Raw genomic sequence first — 20,246 nt, 5'->3', positions numbered from 1 at the left:
CGCGCCATTTCACTGGACTGAAAAAGAAAGCAGAGAGACAGGAACTTGGGAGAGCGTTCCTCGTCGCTTGTATCTCTTTTGAGTTGAACGCAACAGGCTTTCTTTGGGCAGGTGGACAGCCGAAGTCGACATATCCGGCGCGCCGGCCGCGTCCGCCGAGAGAGAACGCGCAACGAAAAGCTGTCAAGGGAACAACCACTGCGTCGATGAATTTGTCGGCTGCACCTGGACCATCATCTTGCATTTCTTCTTTTTTGGTGTCGCTCTCGGTGTCTCTTGGTCCAAGCGGGGAGAGACAGACAGAGCGCCGACTCCACACATTGTTTCCTGCCGCGAATTCTCCAACTTTGAAAAAGTGAGACCTCTGGAAGACCCCTGGCTTCCCCTCCGTCCGCCTCCTCCTGCCTTTCTCGTCCGCCGTTGTTCAGGGCGTTGTTCGCCTTTCTCTCCTTTCTCCCGGTCTCTGCGCTTGCCTCTCTTCGTTGCGTCTACCTCTGAGCGCCTCGCCCTTTCTCTCTGCTCTGTGTCTGTCTCCCTGCGTCTTCCAGGGACCTCAGTTCCTCTGCTTCGCTGTGCGTAGTTCCTCCGGAGTGGCGAGGAGCTTCTGCGCGGTCTCCGGCATCTCCACTCCAAGACCTCTGCGCGCAGGGAGGAGGAAGCGAAGACGCATGTTCGCGCCTGGACGTCCAGCAGAGAAAGACAACACCGAGGACGGTCCACAGCCAGGAGACGCGAAGTTGCCGACAGAGGATAGCAGAAGCAACGCTCGGCGAGGCAACAGAAGGAGGAAGTAGTGGAAGAGAAGAAGAGAAAGTCGAAGAAAAGAGAAGGACGAAGAGGAAGAAGGGAAGACGAGGGAGAAGAGAAGAAGAGAAAGACGAAGAATGGAAATGTTCGTCAGAAACCAGGCACCATGGGAGCTGGCTGGTCTGATTCAAACAACCTCTACATTTGGGTCAACAAGCCCGCTTACGCTCCAGGTAAGTGAGCACGGTTTAGCCGTTTCTGAACTCAATTTGCATGGCGAAACCGCATGAGACTTCCAGAGCTCGTCGCCAGGACATTGATATCCTCGGGTGCACAGCTGTCGGCCCCTGTGTCTCGTTAGTTTTTTCTCTCGAATTCTGTTCATCTCCATCCTTCGCCTTCGCGTTATGTGCTTCCAGATCTACGGCCACCACACAGACTGGCATACGACTAGCTAGTTTATAAACTTCTTTCATTCCTCTCAGACTCCTCTCCTTCTTCCTCTTCTTCTCCCTCTTCTCTTCTTTCTTTTCTTTCACCTTATCTCTCCCTTCTTCTCCTCTTCTTCTCGTTCTCTTCATCTCGTTCTTCTGTCTCTTTCTCTTTCTCCTTCTTTTTCTTTTCTTTCACCTTATCTCTCTGTTCGTCTTGTTTCTGATTTGCCTCTTCTTCTTTTTCACTGTGTCGGTGGACGCGTGAGGTGTTCGTGTCTCCTGGACCTCCGTTCTTCTTCGTTTTTTTCTGTTTCTCTTTTTCACTTTTTCACGGAACGTCCTCGAACTTTCCTTGCAGGCGAGCAGGTGAATGGAGAAGTCTTCTTGAACGTCGTGGAGGAAATCCACGCGACGCGCCTCGCCTTGTATCTCGACGGCGAGGAAGACGTGAGCTACGTCGATTCCGAGTACGTCTTCCTCTTCCAAAGCGTTTCCACAGCTCGCCAGCAGCTCCGCAAATTAGATCCCCCTACTCACCCAAGTCCCGATGGAGGCCTATGTCGTGTACCTGTTCGCGGACTCCTCACTGTCTTCCTGTGTGTGTCGACCGACTAAGATGTCTGCGCGCCTGTCGCTGCGTCGATGTGAACGTATTTCCTGCGAAGTTCAGATCCCTTCCCCTTTCGTTTCGCGCGCTCTTCTCATCCCTCGCTAGCCGTAGGTAGATCTGCATGCTTTCAAGCGTCGCTTGCCTGGCCGGTGTACACCGCAGTCGCAGCTGTCTCTCTCTCTCTCTCCGCAGTCCTCCATGTCTGCATGTGAGGAACTCTGTCCGCGTTTTCTGAACTGCTGGAGCAGCGAGTCGAGGTCGACTTTCGTCGCCGAGAAGATGATGTACTTCTCGGAATCACATGCGCTCCTGGTCATGAACGGAACGCTCGCGACAGGCAGGTATCGCTTTCCTTTCTGCTTCACTCTTCCGGCGTCCGTCGCACCGGACTGCAGCGTTACTGGCGAAGCTGCTTCCGGAGCTACGCAGGCACCGTAAGTCGGTTTGTCTGTTGCCTCGCCTTTTCCAGCGCTCTTCCTGGCCGCTGCCTTTCCCTCTGTGGAGTTGGAAAACAGTGGCTGCTGCTCTCTGTCTTCTCCGCCGCTCTTTGGGGTGGGGGGCGACATTGTCTTTCGAGTTCATTCCACCTTGAACGATGTCTCGCGACCTCCCAGCCTGGAGACGACAGCCGAGGTGCTCTCCAGGCCGCATCCCAAGAGGCACAGGCGTCTTCGCGCATGTGCATGTGATGCGTCTGTCCGCCTCCATGGGGGTTTGTTTTTTCCGCCGAAATGCATGTCTCGTGTGTCGCTTTCACGCAGAGAGAGTGCATTTGTCGCGTTTTTTGGCCAGGTTCGCAGGACGCGTGAGGTACAAAGTCCGAGCGCAAATTGAGGAGGAAGAGAAGGGGGAGCCGAGCTTGAAGAAGGCTTCTCTGTCGCGCGCGGCGAGTGTGGCGGCGCTTGCCGAAGACAGAGGGAAAGAGACTTGCGCTGCTTCGCATGCGACGGACAACTTCGAAGTCGTTGAGGTATCTGCGGAGACGCCGGAGCAGCTCGCAGACCTGATGAAAGCCATGCCGCCCCACGGATTTCTGAGGAGGAAACTGTCGAAAGCTGCAGAAGCGAAACCTCTGGGAGACCTCTTTCAAGAAATCGAACTGGTGCGGCGGCAAGGAGAAGAAACAGAAGGACGAACCGAAGAGGGAAGCGGGGGAAGACAGAGGAAGGACGAACCGAAGAAGAAACAGACGAAAAGAGAAGAAACGAGGAAGTAGCGGGGAAGAAGGAGGGAGCAACGCGAGAAGAAGAGAGACGATGAGAGAACAGAGAGACGGACTGATTCTCGGCTCTCTTTCTATTTTAAAAAGGACTTAACGTTCTGAGAGAGCGAGAAAGCAGCAAACGCTTCTGCATGCAGATTTCCTATAGAATCCCCAGGTCCTAAACCCACAATCGGTTTCGCTACAGTATCACGGGTGACTCGAAACCGACTCTTCTCGGGGAATCTCGTCCTTACATCCACATACTCGATTCATCGAACAACACATATGTTCTTTCACATATTCTTCCACGATATGCGCAATCACCTACACGCAACTGGACAAACGCATGCATGCAAATATATCCATTCATATATATATATATATATATATATATATATGCATATCAATTTGTATGTATGCATATGTATTTGCATGTATGCATATGTATTTGCATGTATGCATATGTATTTGCATGTATGCATATCTCTTTGTATATGGGTCTATCTGGAGAGACGCGAGTGTACACGCATGTGTGGCTAGGGGCACCCGAGTACGGCAGATAGCGAGCGAAACAGTTTACCTGGAGAGGTAGGGAGAGAAGCAGAGAGAGAGAGAAATATAGACAAGCGTGCATGTAGGCAGGTGGATGTACAGAGGTGGAGAAATGGAGGTGGGTCGGTGAAGATGGAGAGCGCGACGTACATCTACGTGAGCCTTTTCGCGGCCAAAGGCTGCACAAAAAGCAGAGTCGAGTATATGGGGATTTTCTGCGTCAGGCGATTGTCGTACCTGCGGAGGAACCGGAAGTGACGCTGTGTGAGTTCATCGAGCATTTCAAGTTGCTGCGGTGCGTCCCTCTCGGCACCCTGCGGGCGAAAGTCACCGCTGACAGGCTGTCCTGCTTCCCTGGAGATTGTAAGAAAAAAAGTGAAGACACATTTGAGAGTCGGCCGCAAAAACAAACGCCTCTCGCGCCATCACCTGGACATGCAGATATATATATTATATATATATATATATACATATATATATATATATATATAATTATTTATACGCTGCTGTGTGGTCGGTCCAGATAGATTCTGGTATAGGAGGTACTCATCAATCCAAATATAGATTCAGGTGTGGCGAGGGAATCGTGTCTAAGTATTTATGTCTGTACGTATCTAAAGATTCCGATGTGAAGTAATGTCCCCCTGTATATGCAACCAGTCATCTGAAGACGTAGGACCAAATATTGGTTAGCGCAGCTTCGTATCTCTACATTCATTTACAGATATATATATATATATATATATATACCCATACATATATATGTATATATATAGGTTACGGCTCTACGCGTCGACATACGCACATGTGCACATAAATATGATTGCATAAATGCGCACCGAAATTGGTGCATGTAAATGCGATTTGTTCGGAAATGTGCATGCATGTGTCTGTGCTTGTTTTTCGTTTTAGGTGTGACGGTGACTGTGGAGGTCGAAAATACGACGAACAAGCATATTCAGCGGGTTGTGGTGTCGCTCGTTCGAGAAGTGGTGAGTCGAGTCTTTTTTCTCGATTTTTTTTTGTGTTTTTCTGAATTTTAGAGGGCGCTCGCCTGTCAGATTGCATGCAGCTCTCACACGCGTTCTCTCCACATATTCGCCAGACGCTGGCGCAAGTCACGAATGACATCTGACGTTACCCAAATATATGGGTCGCAGCTGGTCTGTGTTTTTCAAAAGTGGATTTCTGCAGACGAACTTCTCAACGCTTGAGTGTACGTTGCTCTTCTCTCGCATCTCTGTCTCTCTCTCTCTCTCTGCGCTTCCTTTTTCGTTCTTTCGAGAGCCTCTCATCTCGTTCGGTGCATGCCGGATGTTTGGAGAGAGTCGTCGTGAAACGGTGTTCGTGTCGGTTCTTCTTGGAGTTTTGGCGCGTCGTTTCGTTTGCCTTTCGCTGTTTCGCAGATATTCTCGGTGGACGGCCGAGAGAAATTCTCGGTGCGCGAAGTCGTTGCTTCGGAAACAATCCCAGGACCACCGAGAGAAAAAGATTTCAGAGCCTTCGGCCCTCAAAAAGTCAAAGTCAACGTCCCCACTGAATCGCAGGTAAACGAACGACATTCTGTCTCCCCGTGTGTATTTCAGTACGTGGACATTTGGCTGTACAGATGTGAGCGCATGTTGTACAGGCGCGTCTGTCGCTCTCTACATGCATCTGCATGCATACACAAATATGTGAATGTATGTATTGTGGTCCACGAACGAAGAGATATATTGATGTCTGCAGGTCTCTGCAGCACACAGATGTCTACGCTTATGTACACTTTGTGTATGCATTTCTGGATCGCACTGTAAAAGCATTACATCTTGCTAACAAGGACATACATTCGGGTTATTTACATCTATGTTTTTTTAAAACGATCTGTCTTTTATTTTAGTTCTAATAAAGTTTCAAGTTCCCTGCATGTTTCGAGGGAGAGCGAAAACGTCTCGGAATGCGCTATGTGTGGCGAGACGGCTGAAGTTCACCTGACCAGACCGTCCGGTGCTGCGCGACCGTCGCCTCCTCCTGCAGCAGGCGCGCATGCATTTCTTTGTTTTGTATAGCCGTCGATGACAAGCTCTTTGATGCGGCTGCGGTACAAGCTGGAGACCTTCTTTCTGCTGGGCCAGAAGCCGTACAGGTTCTTTCTGGATTGTTCAGTGTTGAAGAAGACGCCGACCGTGAAAGAGCACCTGACGAAGCTACACGCTCCCAAGGACTGGCACAAAGTTCCTCTTTTGCCCGAAACGGATCTTGCCGTGATTCAGGTCAGGTCTTACAAAACGAAACGTCTGCACTGCCCGAGAACTTAAGAGAGAGAGCAGAAGGAATCGTTTTTGATGGAAGAAGAGGTCAAGCGAGACAGAACAAGGAAACGTTTTTCGGAAGAAAGAGAGATCAAGGAAGAGCGAAGAAGGAAGCGTTTTTGATGGAAGGAGGGATCAACAGAGATCCGGATGAACATCTAGATGGAGAGGAAGAGGAGAGGGACGAGAGGGAAATCTGGAGATTTCGATGCGGCAGCGGACGCCGCATGGACAAACGATTTTGCATGAGTGGCTTTGGTTTTTCTTGTGGTGTTGCGTCTCAGCTCCGAGGCGCTCGCCCTCCAGTTCGCGGCGACTACATCGACATTGGGAGTATTATTTGTTGAAAAATGCAGTTTTATGTATAAAGTGTAGAAGTAGAAGTGCACAGAAGTGCGACTCTCTAGATGTGTAAATATAAACATACATGAGCATCTAAATGCAGATTTAAAACCCCATGCACATGCATTGACACAGTGCAACGCATCTGGACTGGGAGTGGGCGGTGAATTGGAGCGGCGAATTAATTTTGGGGCTTGTTGGTTTTCTCGGTCCAGAAGTTGACAACTGTGAAAGCTCTTTCCGGAATTTTCCAGGTTTCTTTGGTTGCGCGCATTGATGGATGTTATCACGTTTTTTTTGTAAGTACGAGAAGGCGCAGCAGGTGGGCAATGACTTCAGGTGTCTAGGCAGTTCGAAAGACAGAAATGTACTTTCAGGACGTCTCTGGATTCACAGTCGTGGACGCATATGTGTGTGTGGCGATACAAAAGGATGTACATCGGTGTGTCTACGGACATAAAGGTGCAATGACCTGTGTCAACTTATCCGTGAGAATACATAGGAAAGGATCTGCATGTCGCTGCGTAGTGGAACCGTTACATGTATGCATTGGTATCTAAATGGAGGCGCAGCTGGCCTTCACCGTGCATATCTTTCAATGAGAAGGTGTATATGGATACAAAGATACATGTAAGATGGTGATTTTTTCGATGAGTCTGCAAGGAAAAATGCTTCGATTAGGTAAGGGTGTTCAGTTCCACCGGAAATACGTCTCAGGGAAGGCGCGATGCTAAACGCTAAACAGAGACCACCGGAAGGTTGAGTGCCGACTTCATCTTCCGCGCGTCCCCGCATGCGCCGGTGAACATTCACCGCAAGAGGCGCCGGGGCTCCGCGCTGTCGGCTGCCTGCAAGCAGAAACTCTTTTCTCAGCGTTCTGCACAAACCGCCGAAGAAGAGGGGGAAGGGTGAAAAACAACGCGTTCCTTCAGAAAGGCCCATCAGAACTTTTCAATTCAGACACAGACACAAAAGACGAAGTCATTACACCGCTTCTCTCCACTCATATATGTCTCCAGTGCCATATACACCTATATAAATGCATATGTGTGCATACATACATACATACATATATATATATATATATATATATATATATATATATATATATGAATGCTTGTGTCTATCTATATATGTATGTATGTATGCTTACACATTTGTATATATATGGATAATTCTGTAAATGTATATGAGTACACGAGTGCTCTTTCAAAGGAGTATTTCAGGAGCACGGAAGCCTCTCGACGGTCCAAAAGCGGCCCGGTCTGTGTATCACGAAGGTCGAGGAAAAGTAGAGTGCATTTTCTTCCAGATGAGGTTTCCTCTGCGTTCGGAAGACCGGACAGTTCGAGAGAGCGAGACAGACAGCGACTAGTTAGTTTCTTCGAAAGATGAAATTCTCAGTTTCTGCAGAAATGTTTGTCCAGACGCCTGCCCCCCTCTCAGGAGAGCACTTCTGATTTCCTGAGATCTGCAAGGGGAGAAACCTCTTCTTACAGCAAGTGTATTGGCAGGTAGTTGAATCAATTCTTGTCAGCATGTGACAAGCTAAATCGATTCCAGGACGAACTTCGTCTGGTGGAGAGACAGGCGCAGACAACAGAACCCCCTTGCTGAGCGCATGTTTAACCGCAACTCGCACAGGCTTTTTCTACTACTTTTCCTGCATCCATACCTGCAGTCGAAGCAGCTTCTTTCTTCACGATTACCGTCTTAGCACCCTCCGAGAAAACGCAATAAAGGTGCAAATCGCGCTAAAAAGATGCATGCAGCGGCGGAGACAAAATGGGTCTAGCTCATAGGTGAGAACGGGGGGGGGGGGGGGACCGGTGGCATGTACGCGGCATTGTTCGGAGAATGTTTACAATATTAGTTAAGCGATCCGGTCGGTGTCTTCTGCACAGACTGGCCTGAGGAAGGAGACTTCCAAAGGCAGGAGTGTGTGCGCAGCTTGTATACAAAAATACTCTGTGGCTCCTGCCACTTTGAGATTTCACTGACGGCGAGAAAAAATTCTCAAAAAAAGATGTTTGACCGCGAGCCAGTAAATAGTCGGCTTTCTGTAAACTCCCGTTTCCTGGGGAGTACATACGACGAGCTGGACGACAGGTTTGAATCGTGAAGATCTGTGCTTATTGAAGCGACCTTTGTTTTTCCATTCTGATTTGTTGTGGCGCCGAGGGATCGCTGCTCAAGGTTGAAACCGACTTCCAGTTTTCTTGATTTCTCATTTTTCACATCCGAAGAAAAACGCTGTGATCTCGATACGCAAAGTCCCGCCGATAAAGCCTTATCAAGAAGACAATTTATGTTTGTTCCTTCTTGCATACGAGCACTATATGTATTTATATTGAACGACGAAACGCAGATACAGATACAGACATATGTCTACATACAGATGAGAATATATATATATATATATATTCATGAAGGTGCACCGTAGGATCTGGGAGAGAGAAAAACCTTATGCCTGTTTGTGTATCCCCCAAGAAAAAGCGAAGAAATGTCTCATTTTAGGCACGTGACGGTTGCGTCTTGTTTTGTCAGAGGCACCTCGAGAATTTACTCTGTGTGACCGCGTGGAAGACGCTGAAATTCCCGAAAAACTTGAAGGAACCCCAGCAAATGAGGAACAAAGTTGAGCGAGAAAATGGGCAGTGAAAAGGCGCGCCTCAGCGAGAAAGGAAAAACGTTGAAAGAATGTTGCTGTCTGAAGGTGAAACTGGACGTTTCCGGAAAAACAGCAATTGGCATGATCACCGGAGCCTGTGCACACTCTTCACAGGAGTGTACAGCCACCAAATCGTAAAAAAATCGAGAGAGACCCAAGGGGACGCTTCATATACAGCGCTAGGTAGAGAGAGAGACGTACACTGATCGACTGCGAGGCAACGCTAAAACCAAAGATGAAAATGAAGCGATGCGTACACAGGCGCATTCGCACACTTGCCGCCAAAGGCGACAAAAATGTTCAGAGAGAAATCTCTACAGAGATGTGCATCCACTCTCTAAACATGTTCACATTCTTTTGCGTATGCGTAAACCTAAAAGGCTTACAGAGATATACAAAATTGTTTTGATAGGCAAATATACTGAACGAGGCAGACAGGGGGTGTTTAGTTTACATGAGTAAAGGCATAGAGGTATGGAGAGAGTTGGACGTGACGATAAGCAGTGACAGATACAGCGAGGGAGATAAAGACAGATGGACAGATATACAAACAACCACAGTAACGCACATGCAAGTATAAACGCAGAAATAAACATACGCAAATATGATATATATATATATATATATTTATAGGCAGCCCCTGCACAGATAGTCGTGGAGAAAGCGTAGACACAAACAGGCACAGATCTAGAGATAGAGGCACTGCTGCATAGTGAAAGGCGGCTGGATACAGCAGGCATTGACAAAAGTAAACAGAAAGAAAAACGCATATAGATATATATGAACGCAGGTAATGTACAGAGGTATTACAGATATCCCTATAGACGAAGCATCCGGTGCAGACTGAAAAGTGATTTCTTCAAGAGAGGCTAGAGTTTGAGGAGTTGGAGGAATGCTTCTGCAGGGACTCGGACGTTCGAAATACTTCTGAGTTTTTTCTTCCTCTCCTTTTCTTTCTCCAAAAGCTTCATTTTCCGGGTCATATCTCCTCCGTAGCACTTGGCCAAAACGTCTTTCTTCGCCGCTCTCACCGTCTCTCGCGCAATCACTTTGCCGTTCAACACGCACTGAATCGCAACATCAAACTGATGCGGCGGAATGAGTTTCGCGAGACGCTGGGTGTAAGCAATTCCCTGCAGAAAAACAATCATAACGGCCAGACGAAGTGACCCGCAGACAACACTCGAAAAAAAGCAGAAAACGCGCAACAGTCGGAGTAGGCAATGAAGATGACCGTGCGCCAAGCCCTCATCGCATGCACAGACGGCGCCGTCGCCGCCTCGAGGTGTCTCGACAGCAGACTGTCTCAGTGCGCATGGCTTCAAGCTTCGTAAAGAAAGACACGCAGAAAGACCAGCGACGAAAATCCCTCAGAGGTGAAAATCGGAAAAAAAGCAGAGCATCCCCTCGCGCTCAGATCCACAGAGAAGCAGACGCAAAAAATGGGTGTACGCCCCTCACCTCCCCTGACCAGTTCTATCTGCAGTTGAGCTGCCTTCACACACAGAAAGACTCACAAGCGTGCATTCAAATACATATGTATATACATATAAATATATATATATATGTCAATATATATATATATACGCGTGTGCCTATATATATATATATATATATATATATATGTGTAGGCCGATGCATGACTCGGTTGTGAGTTTCTGTGTCTCTTGTACTGGCAGTAGTCTCTCCTTCCTGTTTGTTTTGATTTCTTTTTCCGTTCCGCCTCTCTTCGTTTCCGACCTTTCCGGGGTCGCGCGTTCAACTCTGAAGTGGACTCACTTGCTCTCTCGCTCTGCTCCTCTGCGCCAGGAAGCTGAGGGCATCGACGCGCTCGCCGTTGAATAGAAATCCAACTTTAACGATGTCTGCAGGGGCCAGTCCTGAAAGGGAAAGGTGGAAGAGGAGACACTTTGAATCTGCATGCCGCGCTCCGGGTGTACATACCGACGCATGCACACAGACACTGGAGAAGCTTTTGAGACTCTTTCAGACAGCTTCTGAGGCAGACCGTCGAGCTGTATGTCGATGGGTCCGTTCATGTTAGTGATCAACGGTAAAAAACGAGCACTGCACATCCAGAGTCACGTCGCAGCAAAGACGTAGACGTTTTGTGAGCAGTCCTCCACAGAGGACAGAGAGGAGGCAGCGAAGCATGCAGCTGAAGGGAGAGAGCAACGCGTACGCATCAGCTTGGTCCGGATGACTTGTGAAGAAGTCGTACAGAAAGGGAGCCAGATGCATGTAGACGTGTGAATGCTTGTTTTTAAGAGAGCTCCAGAAAGACGAAAAACACACAGATGCAGACAAAAGACAGACACCAAGCTCTGTGAAGGGACATGGGGGGAAAGAAGGATACAGAGATGTACGAAGAGATAGATCAGACGAACAACTGCTTTCAACATGGCACTGCAGAACACACATAACCAGAGCATGAATATATTTGTAGCTCGACGAATATGTGGAAGAAGCCCTCCTAGAAACATAGACTGTTAGAGACAGAAAAACACTCTGCCTTGTACGTCGTTTTACCGGCATCTATGTAATCGAAAGAGACAAGACCGCTTGTGACAGCCTGTAGACGATCGAAGAAGTCAAGAATGACTTCCGCAAGAGGAATGCGGTAGACAAGGAGGACGCTGTCTTGTTGAGGATTTGAATCGTTTGAGCTTGTGTGCATCGGCATGCACTCGTATCTCAGTTCTTCACCTCGACGCTCCATGCAGAGTTGCTGGATTGCCGGAACAGATTTCAGCGGGACGACAAGTGTCGCCTCGACCTAAAAATGTGGAAGAAAAGTAAACGCCGCTACACAAGATAAGCCTTGCAAATGCATGCACACAAAACCAACGTAGCATTTGTCTATACGAACACAAAAATACACCTCCATAAATATTTAGAAACACAGAGACAGGTGCAGATAGACGCGGGTGCAGCTAGAGCCACCAATAGATAGAAACAGACGTACGTAGAGATAGACAGTAAAAGAGTGGTGGATACGCAAGGATCGACCTGATGAAATGCATATACAGACCCATACATACAGATATACAGAGAGAGACTGATTCAGACAGATACACAGATACAGATAGACATGTCGAGAGAGATAGATGTGCAGATGTAGATACTTTCGAGGAAATGAAGCGGTGGCATCGTCGAGGTCCCGAGAGAGACGGACCAACTGTAGCGCCTGCATCAGGGATCTGTCGACGTTCTGTTTTCAAAGTTTGAGTCTCAGACGAGGTGCGAGGTAAGTGATCAAGAGCTGAGACACCTTCTGACAACTGGTTCAGGTTGGATCCACCGAATGCGATCCACGCAGGAGTTGACAGGAAAGAACGACGTTCAGCAAAGATAAAAGAAGAAAGGCATTTGTCTTCCGTCCTATCGCAGGCAGAAAGATGCACCTGAAGGAAAGGAAGTGAACAGGTGGTTTTTCTGCTTTGACAGAACTAGAGCGTTTTAGAGGCTACACGACAGCATGGAGGTCACTTCGTCTCTGGTGCACGAAAACAAAACCTCGAGAGGCTCGAGGATAAAAAACAGGGAAGCAAGTGCAGACTAAGGGTGGCTTGCTAACCATCGGTTCCTCGACTTGTTCGAAGAAGTCTGGAAAGTCCGACGCAGAGCAGACAACGCGTTTCGGCTGTCCCTTCTTCTTCGGAGTCACGTGGTAAGGCACAGTTGGCGACGTGACCAAGACACTCACGCCGTGTTCGGTTTTTAATCTGAAAAAGAAAACCAAAGCAGAGTCAAAAATGCAAAGAGTCTGCCTCGCGGTCCCACAAACACACCAGCGAACAAGCATTCAGGAAACCGAGCAAAAATAACGTCGACATCTGCAACAGGCACTCGGCAGAAGGCGGCAGACGGCCCAGAGCGAGTGCCTGCACCGTCGCTCCCACGCGCAACCTTGAGGTTGGGGAACCGTAACAATCGATGACTTTTTTTCAAGGAAACGGACTGAGAGAATCGATGTCGAGTACGCTTCACGTCGTAGGATGCTGAAGCCCGGCAGCACACGTTCAGCTGTCTCCTACTTGTTTATTATCTAGATGGGCGTATGTTTGAATCATACTTTTCCAGATTGCAAGTCCAGAACCGAAGAACTGATATAGACACTCAATGAATTCAAGGACTTTTTCTATGTCCACTTGTGCAGCTCAGTCGAGGCTCGGCTATCGAAGCAGTCCAGTGGAGCGGTGCACTGTCCAGTGCGCCTGAACAGCTTGGCTGGTGTCTGTGCGGTCCCCATAACTGAATGGGGAACCCCGAACATCCTAGGTCCTCTAGCGTCAGAAGTCATAGGGGATCTTGGCGCTTTGGCCTCGGGAACTGGAGGCGTATTCAGCAAATCCCGCGGCGCCCTCGCATGAACGACCTTAAACGTCGAATCTGCATGCAATTCTTCGTCCAGAGGCGTCTGCGTCTTCCGCTGGTCCGAACCTACCTTTCCTTGAAGACATCCAGGTGAAGAATTCCGAGAAATCCACACCGAAATCCCTGACCGAGAGCTGCACTCACTTCGGCCTTCGCCTCCACTGCAGGGTCGGTGAGGAGCAGCCTTCCTACCGCCACCTGCAACTTCTCGTAGTCCGCCGCCTGCTCGGGATAGACGCCTGACGCGTGGAAGAAACGAGATGCGGGGCGTTCGAGAGTTTCTCACTTTCGCCGTAGCCATTACGAGCACAAACACACAGCCCGCGAGCTTCTGACGAGCCACTCCACTCAGTGAGAGAACGGGGACATCCACGTGGAAGAGGCACAACGGTGTGAAGCGAGAACGGAAGAAAGAGAACAAGCTGGGACATACGCTGGAAGCGGCTCCATACATGTCGACTCGCGCAGACATGTCTGTGCTGGCCTACGTGTATCTCGATTTGTAGGGGCAGTGTGGAATGTTTGTGCGAAAGCTGGACCGACGCGCGTTGTCTGAGTCTTTGCAACCCTTGAACGCTTGGACGCGTTCGCGCCGAGGCTCCGCGAACGGAACCTCCTCAGGTTTATGTAACAAGTCCTTTGTTACAGCTTGCAACCTCAGACACAGGAGCATACGGCTACATTCCAATAGCTTCGCTGCTCGTACTGGTGTACAAACTCAAATCAAGTAGAGGCAAACATCACAGTACCTAGGATGCTGCATACTCTCCACATTCCCAAGAGCGACAAAGACGAACGGCCTACTGCGGCCTGCGCCCTTTGCACTACAGACGGAAAAACAAACGCTGCTTTGGCGCATGGCGGTCTTTCTGCCGACCTGCGTATACAGTGCACTTTGGGGGTCCGAAGCACGGCAGAGGCTCTCCGATCTGGTTCTGCGGGAAAACCGTGTCGCCAACGCATGCGTCCTGCGTTCGCTTTATATTCGAGCAAATGTAGCCAACCTGGTGAACAAAAGAAATACATCCTCCTTGTCTGGACGGGAGAAGATGCACCATGCTCGAGAGTCGGCCTTCGGCCGCCACAAATCCAGAAAAACGAATGAAATGCCGGTCTACAATTCAACCTTGATGGTGTGTGTTATTCTTCTTCCGTCTCTCCGAGATATCCGTTACTTTCTTCTTCTCCACTATTCTCTCATTCTTCCACGTCTTCTTGTTCTCCTCAAGCTTCTTGTTCTCTCCACTTCTCAGGTAATTCCCTATTCTCGAGTTCTCCCGTGCCTCTTGTTCTCCCATGTCTTCTTGGTCTCCGCCTTACCTGGCCAGCCTTCAGCGCTTTCGTTGGAGTCATGAACGGGTGGAGGATGCCGACTTCCTTAACTTGAATGGCTTTGCGTGCATGGGCCGCGACCAGCGTCATGCGAGGCTTCAAGACGCCCTCCTGAAAACGACAAGGATCGAACGAAACTCAGGAAGAATGCAGAAAGGAAAGTCAAGGCAGCCAGTCTGAGGAACAATGCAGAACGAGGCGAACGAAACGCGCAAATCCTCTCCAAGAACGTTTCCCTCTCTCTGCCTCTGTGGAGTCACGACTTGCCGCAGCCCCTCAGCGTAGGCGAAGAACGCAACTGCACAAGGTGCGTCTGAAGCAGAGGGAAGCGGTGAAAGATGCCCGTAGTTATTCGGAGGAGAAGCGGCACTGCAACTCCAAAACTAAAGGCTTCCCAGGGAAAGTGAACTTGAACCTTCACTTTGAAGTGCACTTCATGAAACAGACACGAAGTCGAAGAAGCCTGGGATCAACAACAGCCTAGATTGCATGAGATCGAGGCAACAGATCGCGCGAAGGCCTGTCCAAGAGCATTTGACGCGTTCCCCATGTGCCTCGGGACGGAGGAGACGAACAGGGCCGCGATTCGCAACTCGCGTTTGTGCTCTGCCTTTCTGAAAACTGCTTTTTCTGCCTGCTGACGAACAATGAGGACGAGCCTCCCACCTTGAGAGCGACGAGTTGGACAATGCCCTTCTTGGCATCGAACCAGCTGTCGAAAATGAGGCCCTTCACAGGCGCATTTTCTTTTCCTTCGGGAGGAGGGATTCGCTCCACAATCGCCTGCAACAGGTCGTCGATTCCTGATACGAAACACAAGGTGTTTCACGCTCAAACACGATGGGTTTGAAAAAGCGACAGAGAGTCGGCGACTGCTGAAAAACTCACAAATATGCCTTTCCTGAAATCACCAAAGGTAGGCTGAGAAATGCAGGACAGGATCGCCTTGCAGACATGTGACGTCTTCCACGCAGTTCGCGCGCGACATGTTTACTGAATCGATACCCGGTGTTCAACAGGTTCTACCTCTGCCCTAACACAACGTTACTCTGTCTGATCAGTTACGCTTGGACAATGCTGTTGAAGTTCAACGAAAAACGAAAACCGATGAAAGGAATACGTCCAAACGCAGCGGCGCGCTCGAGCTCGCGGTCTTGGACGAAAAGGACGCTGACGGTCACACTGGAAAGTGGGTCTCGCTTTGGCGGAAACGATGTGAAGTCAAACGCTTTTCAACTTGTGCCGCATCAACACCGACACGAGAGGACTGCACAAACTGCGTTCATCCTCGAGACGAAAGAGGAGAAATAAACGCGCAAACAGTGGCAAACAGAGGGAAACATCGATGCTTAGGGGGACACAGAGAGAGAAAACACACGGCAGAAAATATCAGGAAAAAGGGAGAAGAAAGAACGTTCACGTCAGTTCTTCGAGGCAACCACGGCAAAAATACATCACTACATATAAGCATTTATGTACATATATGTGTATATGTTTGTGCATTCATGTATATGTATACAGATGTACAGGCGCATATGCATGGGTACCTTGGCCAGTCTTAGCAGAGACAGCAAGAACATCTTCTTCTTTCTCGCCTGTCAACGCCGCAATCGATGCCTTCACACTTGGAATCTGCTCTGGGACAGCAGGGAGATCCACCTGTATACCATACAAATAAATATATATATATATATATGCATATTTTCAAGATGTATATAAATATATATGTATATATATATATATATATAATTATATGCAGTTATACGTGCACTTGAATATGTACATATATATATACATATAGGTAGTTTTGTGAATATCGATATATATAGTTACAACTAAGTACAGATATATAGAGCACCGCCCGGGGGTCGAATCCGTTGCACCTTCTCCCGCCTTCATCATGCCGCCGGTTTTGAGGAGATATTCTCAGGACTTCGCGTACCTTGTTTATCGCCACAAGAAGACGCTCCAGATTCTGCCGGCGGGTCCTACCAAAGTGAGAGATGGTCTGAGCCTGAATTCCTTGTAGCCCGTCGACCAGCAGAACCGCTCCTTGGCACACGGTGAGGCCTCGCGTGACTTCATGAGAAAAATCGCTGTGGCCTGAGCAAAGACAATAACGAAAAAAAGAGACGTCCGTCTTGCGTAACGCCAGAAGAGAAGCGCTGTAGTCGAAACTGGAAGAAACGATCCAGCCAAAGAAACAGAGAAACCGAGAACAAAGAGACACGACGAGCTCCGGGAACACGAGCGCAGAAGTAGGCCTCATGACACCACGCAGCGGAACCTGGCGGAACAAGACACCTACCGTCGACCCAAAAATACACCGAAGGGAAGCAAGCGGTTCCTGCATCGCTGCGGCGCCTTTTACTAATCTAACAGTGGAGAGAGAAATCTCCAACCTAGATACGCATGCACGCATATATCTATATATATCTATATCCATATATCCATATATATATATATATATATATATATATGGTCCCCCACCCATTGACCGACTCATGGACTGTTGATGGATTGGCATTTAATGCTCAAAGCTCGAGTTAAGTCTGTTTTTCGTGGGTCAGCGTTCTTCTACTCTCTGACGAAAGAGGCCGCTCTATCGCGCACAACATGCCGCGAAGCAAAGGCGTTCTCAAGAGGACTCGCAGCGTTCAGGCTTAACATGTGATTCCGAAATCGGCCGGAAGAGAGGAGCTTGTTGACCTGCGCCACCCACACGCTTCCTTCTATGCACCGAGAGGGGTGTGAACGAAGACGCGCAAGCGCGGAGCGAAATAAATGGTCCCTTGAAGGCGCTCATGGTGGCGTCACGTAAAGGAAATACAGACCGCGAAATTCGCTCTTCGTACCAGGTGTGTCAATCAGATTCAGAAGGTAGTCGACGCCCGTCTTCGGGTGTCTGTACAGCAGAGAGCACGTCTGCGCCTTGACGGTGATTCCGCGCGTTGTCTCGACTTCTGCACCAGAAATAAAGCAATCGTGCGGGAGTTGCCCGAGCTTTTCCTCTCGTCTTCACTAGGGTCACGCATCACAGAAGCGTCTGTCGATTCACAAAGAACGGACGCAAAGCTCCGCCACAGACCCGCAGAAAATTCGCTTCGAAGTCGATCTCCGAGCGTCTTTGTGGACATCGCCGACAGTTGCCAAGGTTCTTTCATCGCTCCAAAGGGTGAATAAAACAAGCAGGAAAGCCGGAAAGAATGGTCGCGCGTGGTGCCCACCTGCTTCGCCTTCCTGGAAAGAGAAAACGCTTGCTCTTTGAGGTCGTATTTTCGCATTTTCATACACAGTGTCTACTTCGGCGCCTTGACACCTCCCGGTGGCCGTGCATCTTTTGTGTGAACGACACTGCAAGGAACCGCCTGTTTTCCTGAAACGATTTGCAACACCGCACTCGTGCCGAGATCCTTTTTTCGATCACGAAGGAAGTAGTTCGGTGTGTATGCCCACCTAGAGAGTCGAGGAACTGCGCCTTCGCGCCTTGGCTGATTGTTCCAGTGAGCTCGAGAAGCCGGTCACTTAAAGTGCTTTTTCCGTGGTCGATGTGTGCAATAATTGAGAAGTTTCTCACACAGCTCGCACCTCCGTCGAGCACAGCTTGCAGGCGAAGACGGCGTTCTTCACTGTTTCCTTTTTCTGTGCCGACGACCTGCGCCTTGGTTGAGAAGAGACGAAACAGCCGACACGGCCATTCGCGAAGCCCCGTGAAGAGAGACAGATTTCGAGAGTCTACTGATGAGTGCCTAGGATTTTTTGGATGAAACCCGGGAAGAATGGGGAAGGCACAGACCTGGGGCTTAACTGGAGAGTCGATGGCCACTCCAGAACACAAAAAGTCCCGACTTCCATCCGGGGAAGAAAGCTGCAAAAGGCGGAAGGAACTCTGAAGAGGTCCGTTCAGGGAGACCTGCCTTCGTAGAGGCCTCGGCGTGTGTCTTTTTACGGATGAGATCGGTTGTTTCTGTGCATTCTTCAGCGGCTTTAGAGAACGGGAGACTTCTCTCCAGCGTGCTGCGTCAACAAGAAGTCCCGGCGACCTCCTGGGCAGCTCTGGGGCTTGAGAGCCCCTCAGAGAAACGCAGGCAGGCCGGAAAGGAACTTTAATAGGAAGTTGTGTGCTTCTCAGGTCCGAAAAAGGCGGTGACCGCAGGCGAAGGAAAAACTCTCGACACATGCTCGCGCTCAGGGCGAGAAAATGGAGAACGGCGATCTGCCAGCATATATGCCTGCATGCGCGGGAAATCCAAAGAAACAGGAGTCGGCACTCAACAGACAGAGCTTCGGATACCTGAAAAAAAGAGATTTGCTGATGTCGCGAAGGATTCAGCGAGTTCTTCGGGCACAGACTATTCAGGGACAAAGCAACAGAATACTCTATCGACGGAACTCACGCCAAGAAAAACAAACTGCATGCGCAGAAGGCGTGGCGCTCGCGCTAGTCAATAAGCATGTTGTTCTAACGAAGCAACGCCCGTGGTCGACGCGGCCGGATTTGTATTCGAGGCAAGTGGTTAGGATATAAATGTTTCTCTTCTTTGACTCGCCCACGCTTTCCAGTACGCGGTGAGCTTCAGAGATCCCAGGAAGTTGGCAAATGTTAATAGATTTGTGTAGACGACCCGAGAGCATAGCCGCAGCTCCCAAGCTGGTATGAAAACTGGTACGATACTGAGATCTAACACTTTCGCTGGTCTTACACGGTCCACTTGGGAGGTGGTGTGGCGCGTGGAATTCCAGTCTTAATTAAGTTGCGTGTACGCGCCTTTCCATTAAAGAATGAACAAAAACTCGACCTCGATGATGGTTCGAGATCCTGAGGCTCATCGTCGCTTCATTCGAGGACCTCTTCTTCCTAGTATATCAGCGCTTTTCTCACACCAATCTCTTCCATTGTGCGTGGCTCTTCGCTGCCACCTATTCGGCGCCGGTTTGCCGTTTATGCATTGGCGTCGAAGAGAGGAAACACACGTTGCGGCTGGTGCTGAGTTACATGCTGTCAATGGACTTGAAGACGACACAGGAGAGTCACAGAAGGCAAAGAAGGGCGTTACAAGGGCGAGAACAATGGCGCTTGATGGCGCTTCTGGGACTCGTATCACCGATGCGCGCAACCGACCTCGGTAGCGGAACCGGTCTTCTATCTGTCCCAAAGAATTCTTGGCATTTAAAGCGTGGAACAGCTGCTGAAAACGATAGCCACATTGCGGATCGCAAGGCAAGAGGAGACTCAGCAAGGAAATAGGAAACAAGAGATATCATCAAAGTGTTGTTTTTTGTTGTTTCTGGCAGCCGCCACCAGACAGTGAGATGCTTGCTGGTTGGCGTTGATGCCCACCTAAAATCTGAAACTTGGCCTTTATTTATTTATATATATATATGCAAAGCTGGTGTACGGACAAGGTTATCGGCTATCCCAAGCAGCGCTTCCTCTATTTCAGCGAACCCACAGACCTTGCGCTCTGGATACCTCTGCACCAGTACAGCGTTGTTGTTGTCTATATGGAACAGATTATGGTTCGGTGTCCGTCGAAACTTGCTCTCGAAGGACCTCTCGCGGGTGTTTACCATACCCATGCTCTGTAGTGTTTTGCCGTGGTTTCGAGAACCTCAGTATAGCTATGTGTCTCTTTCGGGCACATGGTGAGTTTATCCGTGTGCTCGACATCTGAGTTCATCTTAT

General features: G+C 49.2%; 2 protein-coding genes across 2 annotated transcripts; one reads left to right on the top strand and one right to left on the bottom strand.

Annotated features, from left to right (window-relative positions):
* Positions 1-32: 32 nt before the first annotated feature.
* TGME49_307990 (arrestin (or s-antigen), n-terminal domain-containing protein) lies at positions 33-7,036 on the top strand. Its single transcript, XM_002371875.2, has 9 exons — positions 33-980; positions 1,540-1,648; positions 2,040-2,225; positions 2,584-2,893; positions 3,772-3,910; positions 4,460-4,539; positions 4,954-5,094; positions 5,596-5,799; positions 6,123-7,036. Exons 1-9 carry the CDS (start codon positions 914-916, stop codon positions 6,183-6,185), a joined length of 1,299 nt encoding a protein of 432 aa, XP_002371916.1. The 5' UTR covers positions 33-913; the 3' UTR covers positions 6,186-7,036.
* A 1,762-nt stretch (positions 7,037-8,798) lies between these two features.
* TGME49_307980 (GTP-binding protein lepA, putative) lies at positions 8,799-18,865 on the bottom strand. The gene is made up of 12 exons (XM_002371874.2): positions 18,017-18,865; positions 17,416-17,523; positions 16,503-16,663; positions 16,108-16,219; positions 15,227-15,363; positions 14,549-14,671; positions 14,106-14,232; positions 13,299-13,467; positions 12,429-12,576; positions 11,381-11,627; positions 10,631-10,731; positions 8,799-9,984 (listed from the first exon to the last, which is right to left on the bottom strand). The coding sequence occupies exons 1-12, from the start codon at positions 18,738-18,740 to the stop codon at positions 9,721-9,723; spliced, it is 2,421 nt and encodes an 806-aa protein (XP_002371915.2). The 5' UTR covers positions 18,741-18,865; the 3' UTR covers positions 8,799-9,720.
* Positions 18,866-20,246: the final 1,381 nt, after the last annotated feature.

The sequence above is a fragment of the Toxoplasma gondii genome, chromosome XII, assembly GCF_000006565.2.
Source record: "Toxoplasma gondii ME49 chromosome XII, whole genome shotgun sequence".
Taxonomy (NCBI): Eukaryota; Apicomplexa; class Conoidasida; order Eucoccidiorida; family Sarcocystidae; genus Toxoplasma; species Toxoplasma gondii.
The sequence above is the reverse complement of the archived record's forward strand: the minus strand, read 5'-3'. Positions and strand labels throughout refer to the sequence as shown.

Coding starts and splice junctions, on each gene's coding strand:
- TGME49_307980 (XM_002371874.2), bottom strand. CDS start 18,740: ATGTGTCGAGAGTTTTTCCTTCGCCTGCGGTCACCGCCTTTTTCGGAC. Junction 17,524..18,016: donor GCAGTTCCTCGACTCTCTAG/GTGGGCATACAC, acceptor TTTCTGGTGCAG/AAGTCGAGACAACGCGCGGA. Junction 16,220..16,502: donor TTCTTGTGGCGATAAACAAG/GTACGCGAAGTC, acceptor TATGGTATACAG/GTGGATCTCCCTGCTGTCCC.
- TGME49_307990 (XM_002371875.2), top strand. CDS start 914: ATGGGAGCTGGCTGGTCTGATTCAAACAACCTCTACATTTGGGTCAAC. Junction 2,894..3,771: donor TCTTTCAAGAAATCGAACTG/GTGCGGCGGCAA, acceptor TTTCTGCGTCAG/GCGATTGTCGTACCTGCGGA. Junction 5,095..5,595: donor ACGTCCCCACTGAATCGCAG/GTAAACGAACGA, acceptor TGTTTTGTATAG/CCGTCGATGACAAGCTCTTT.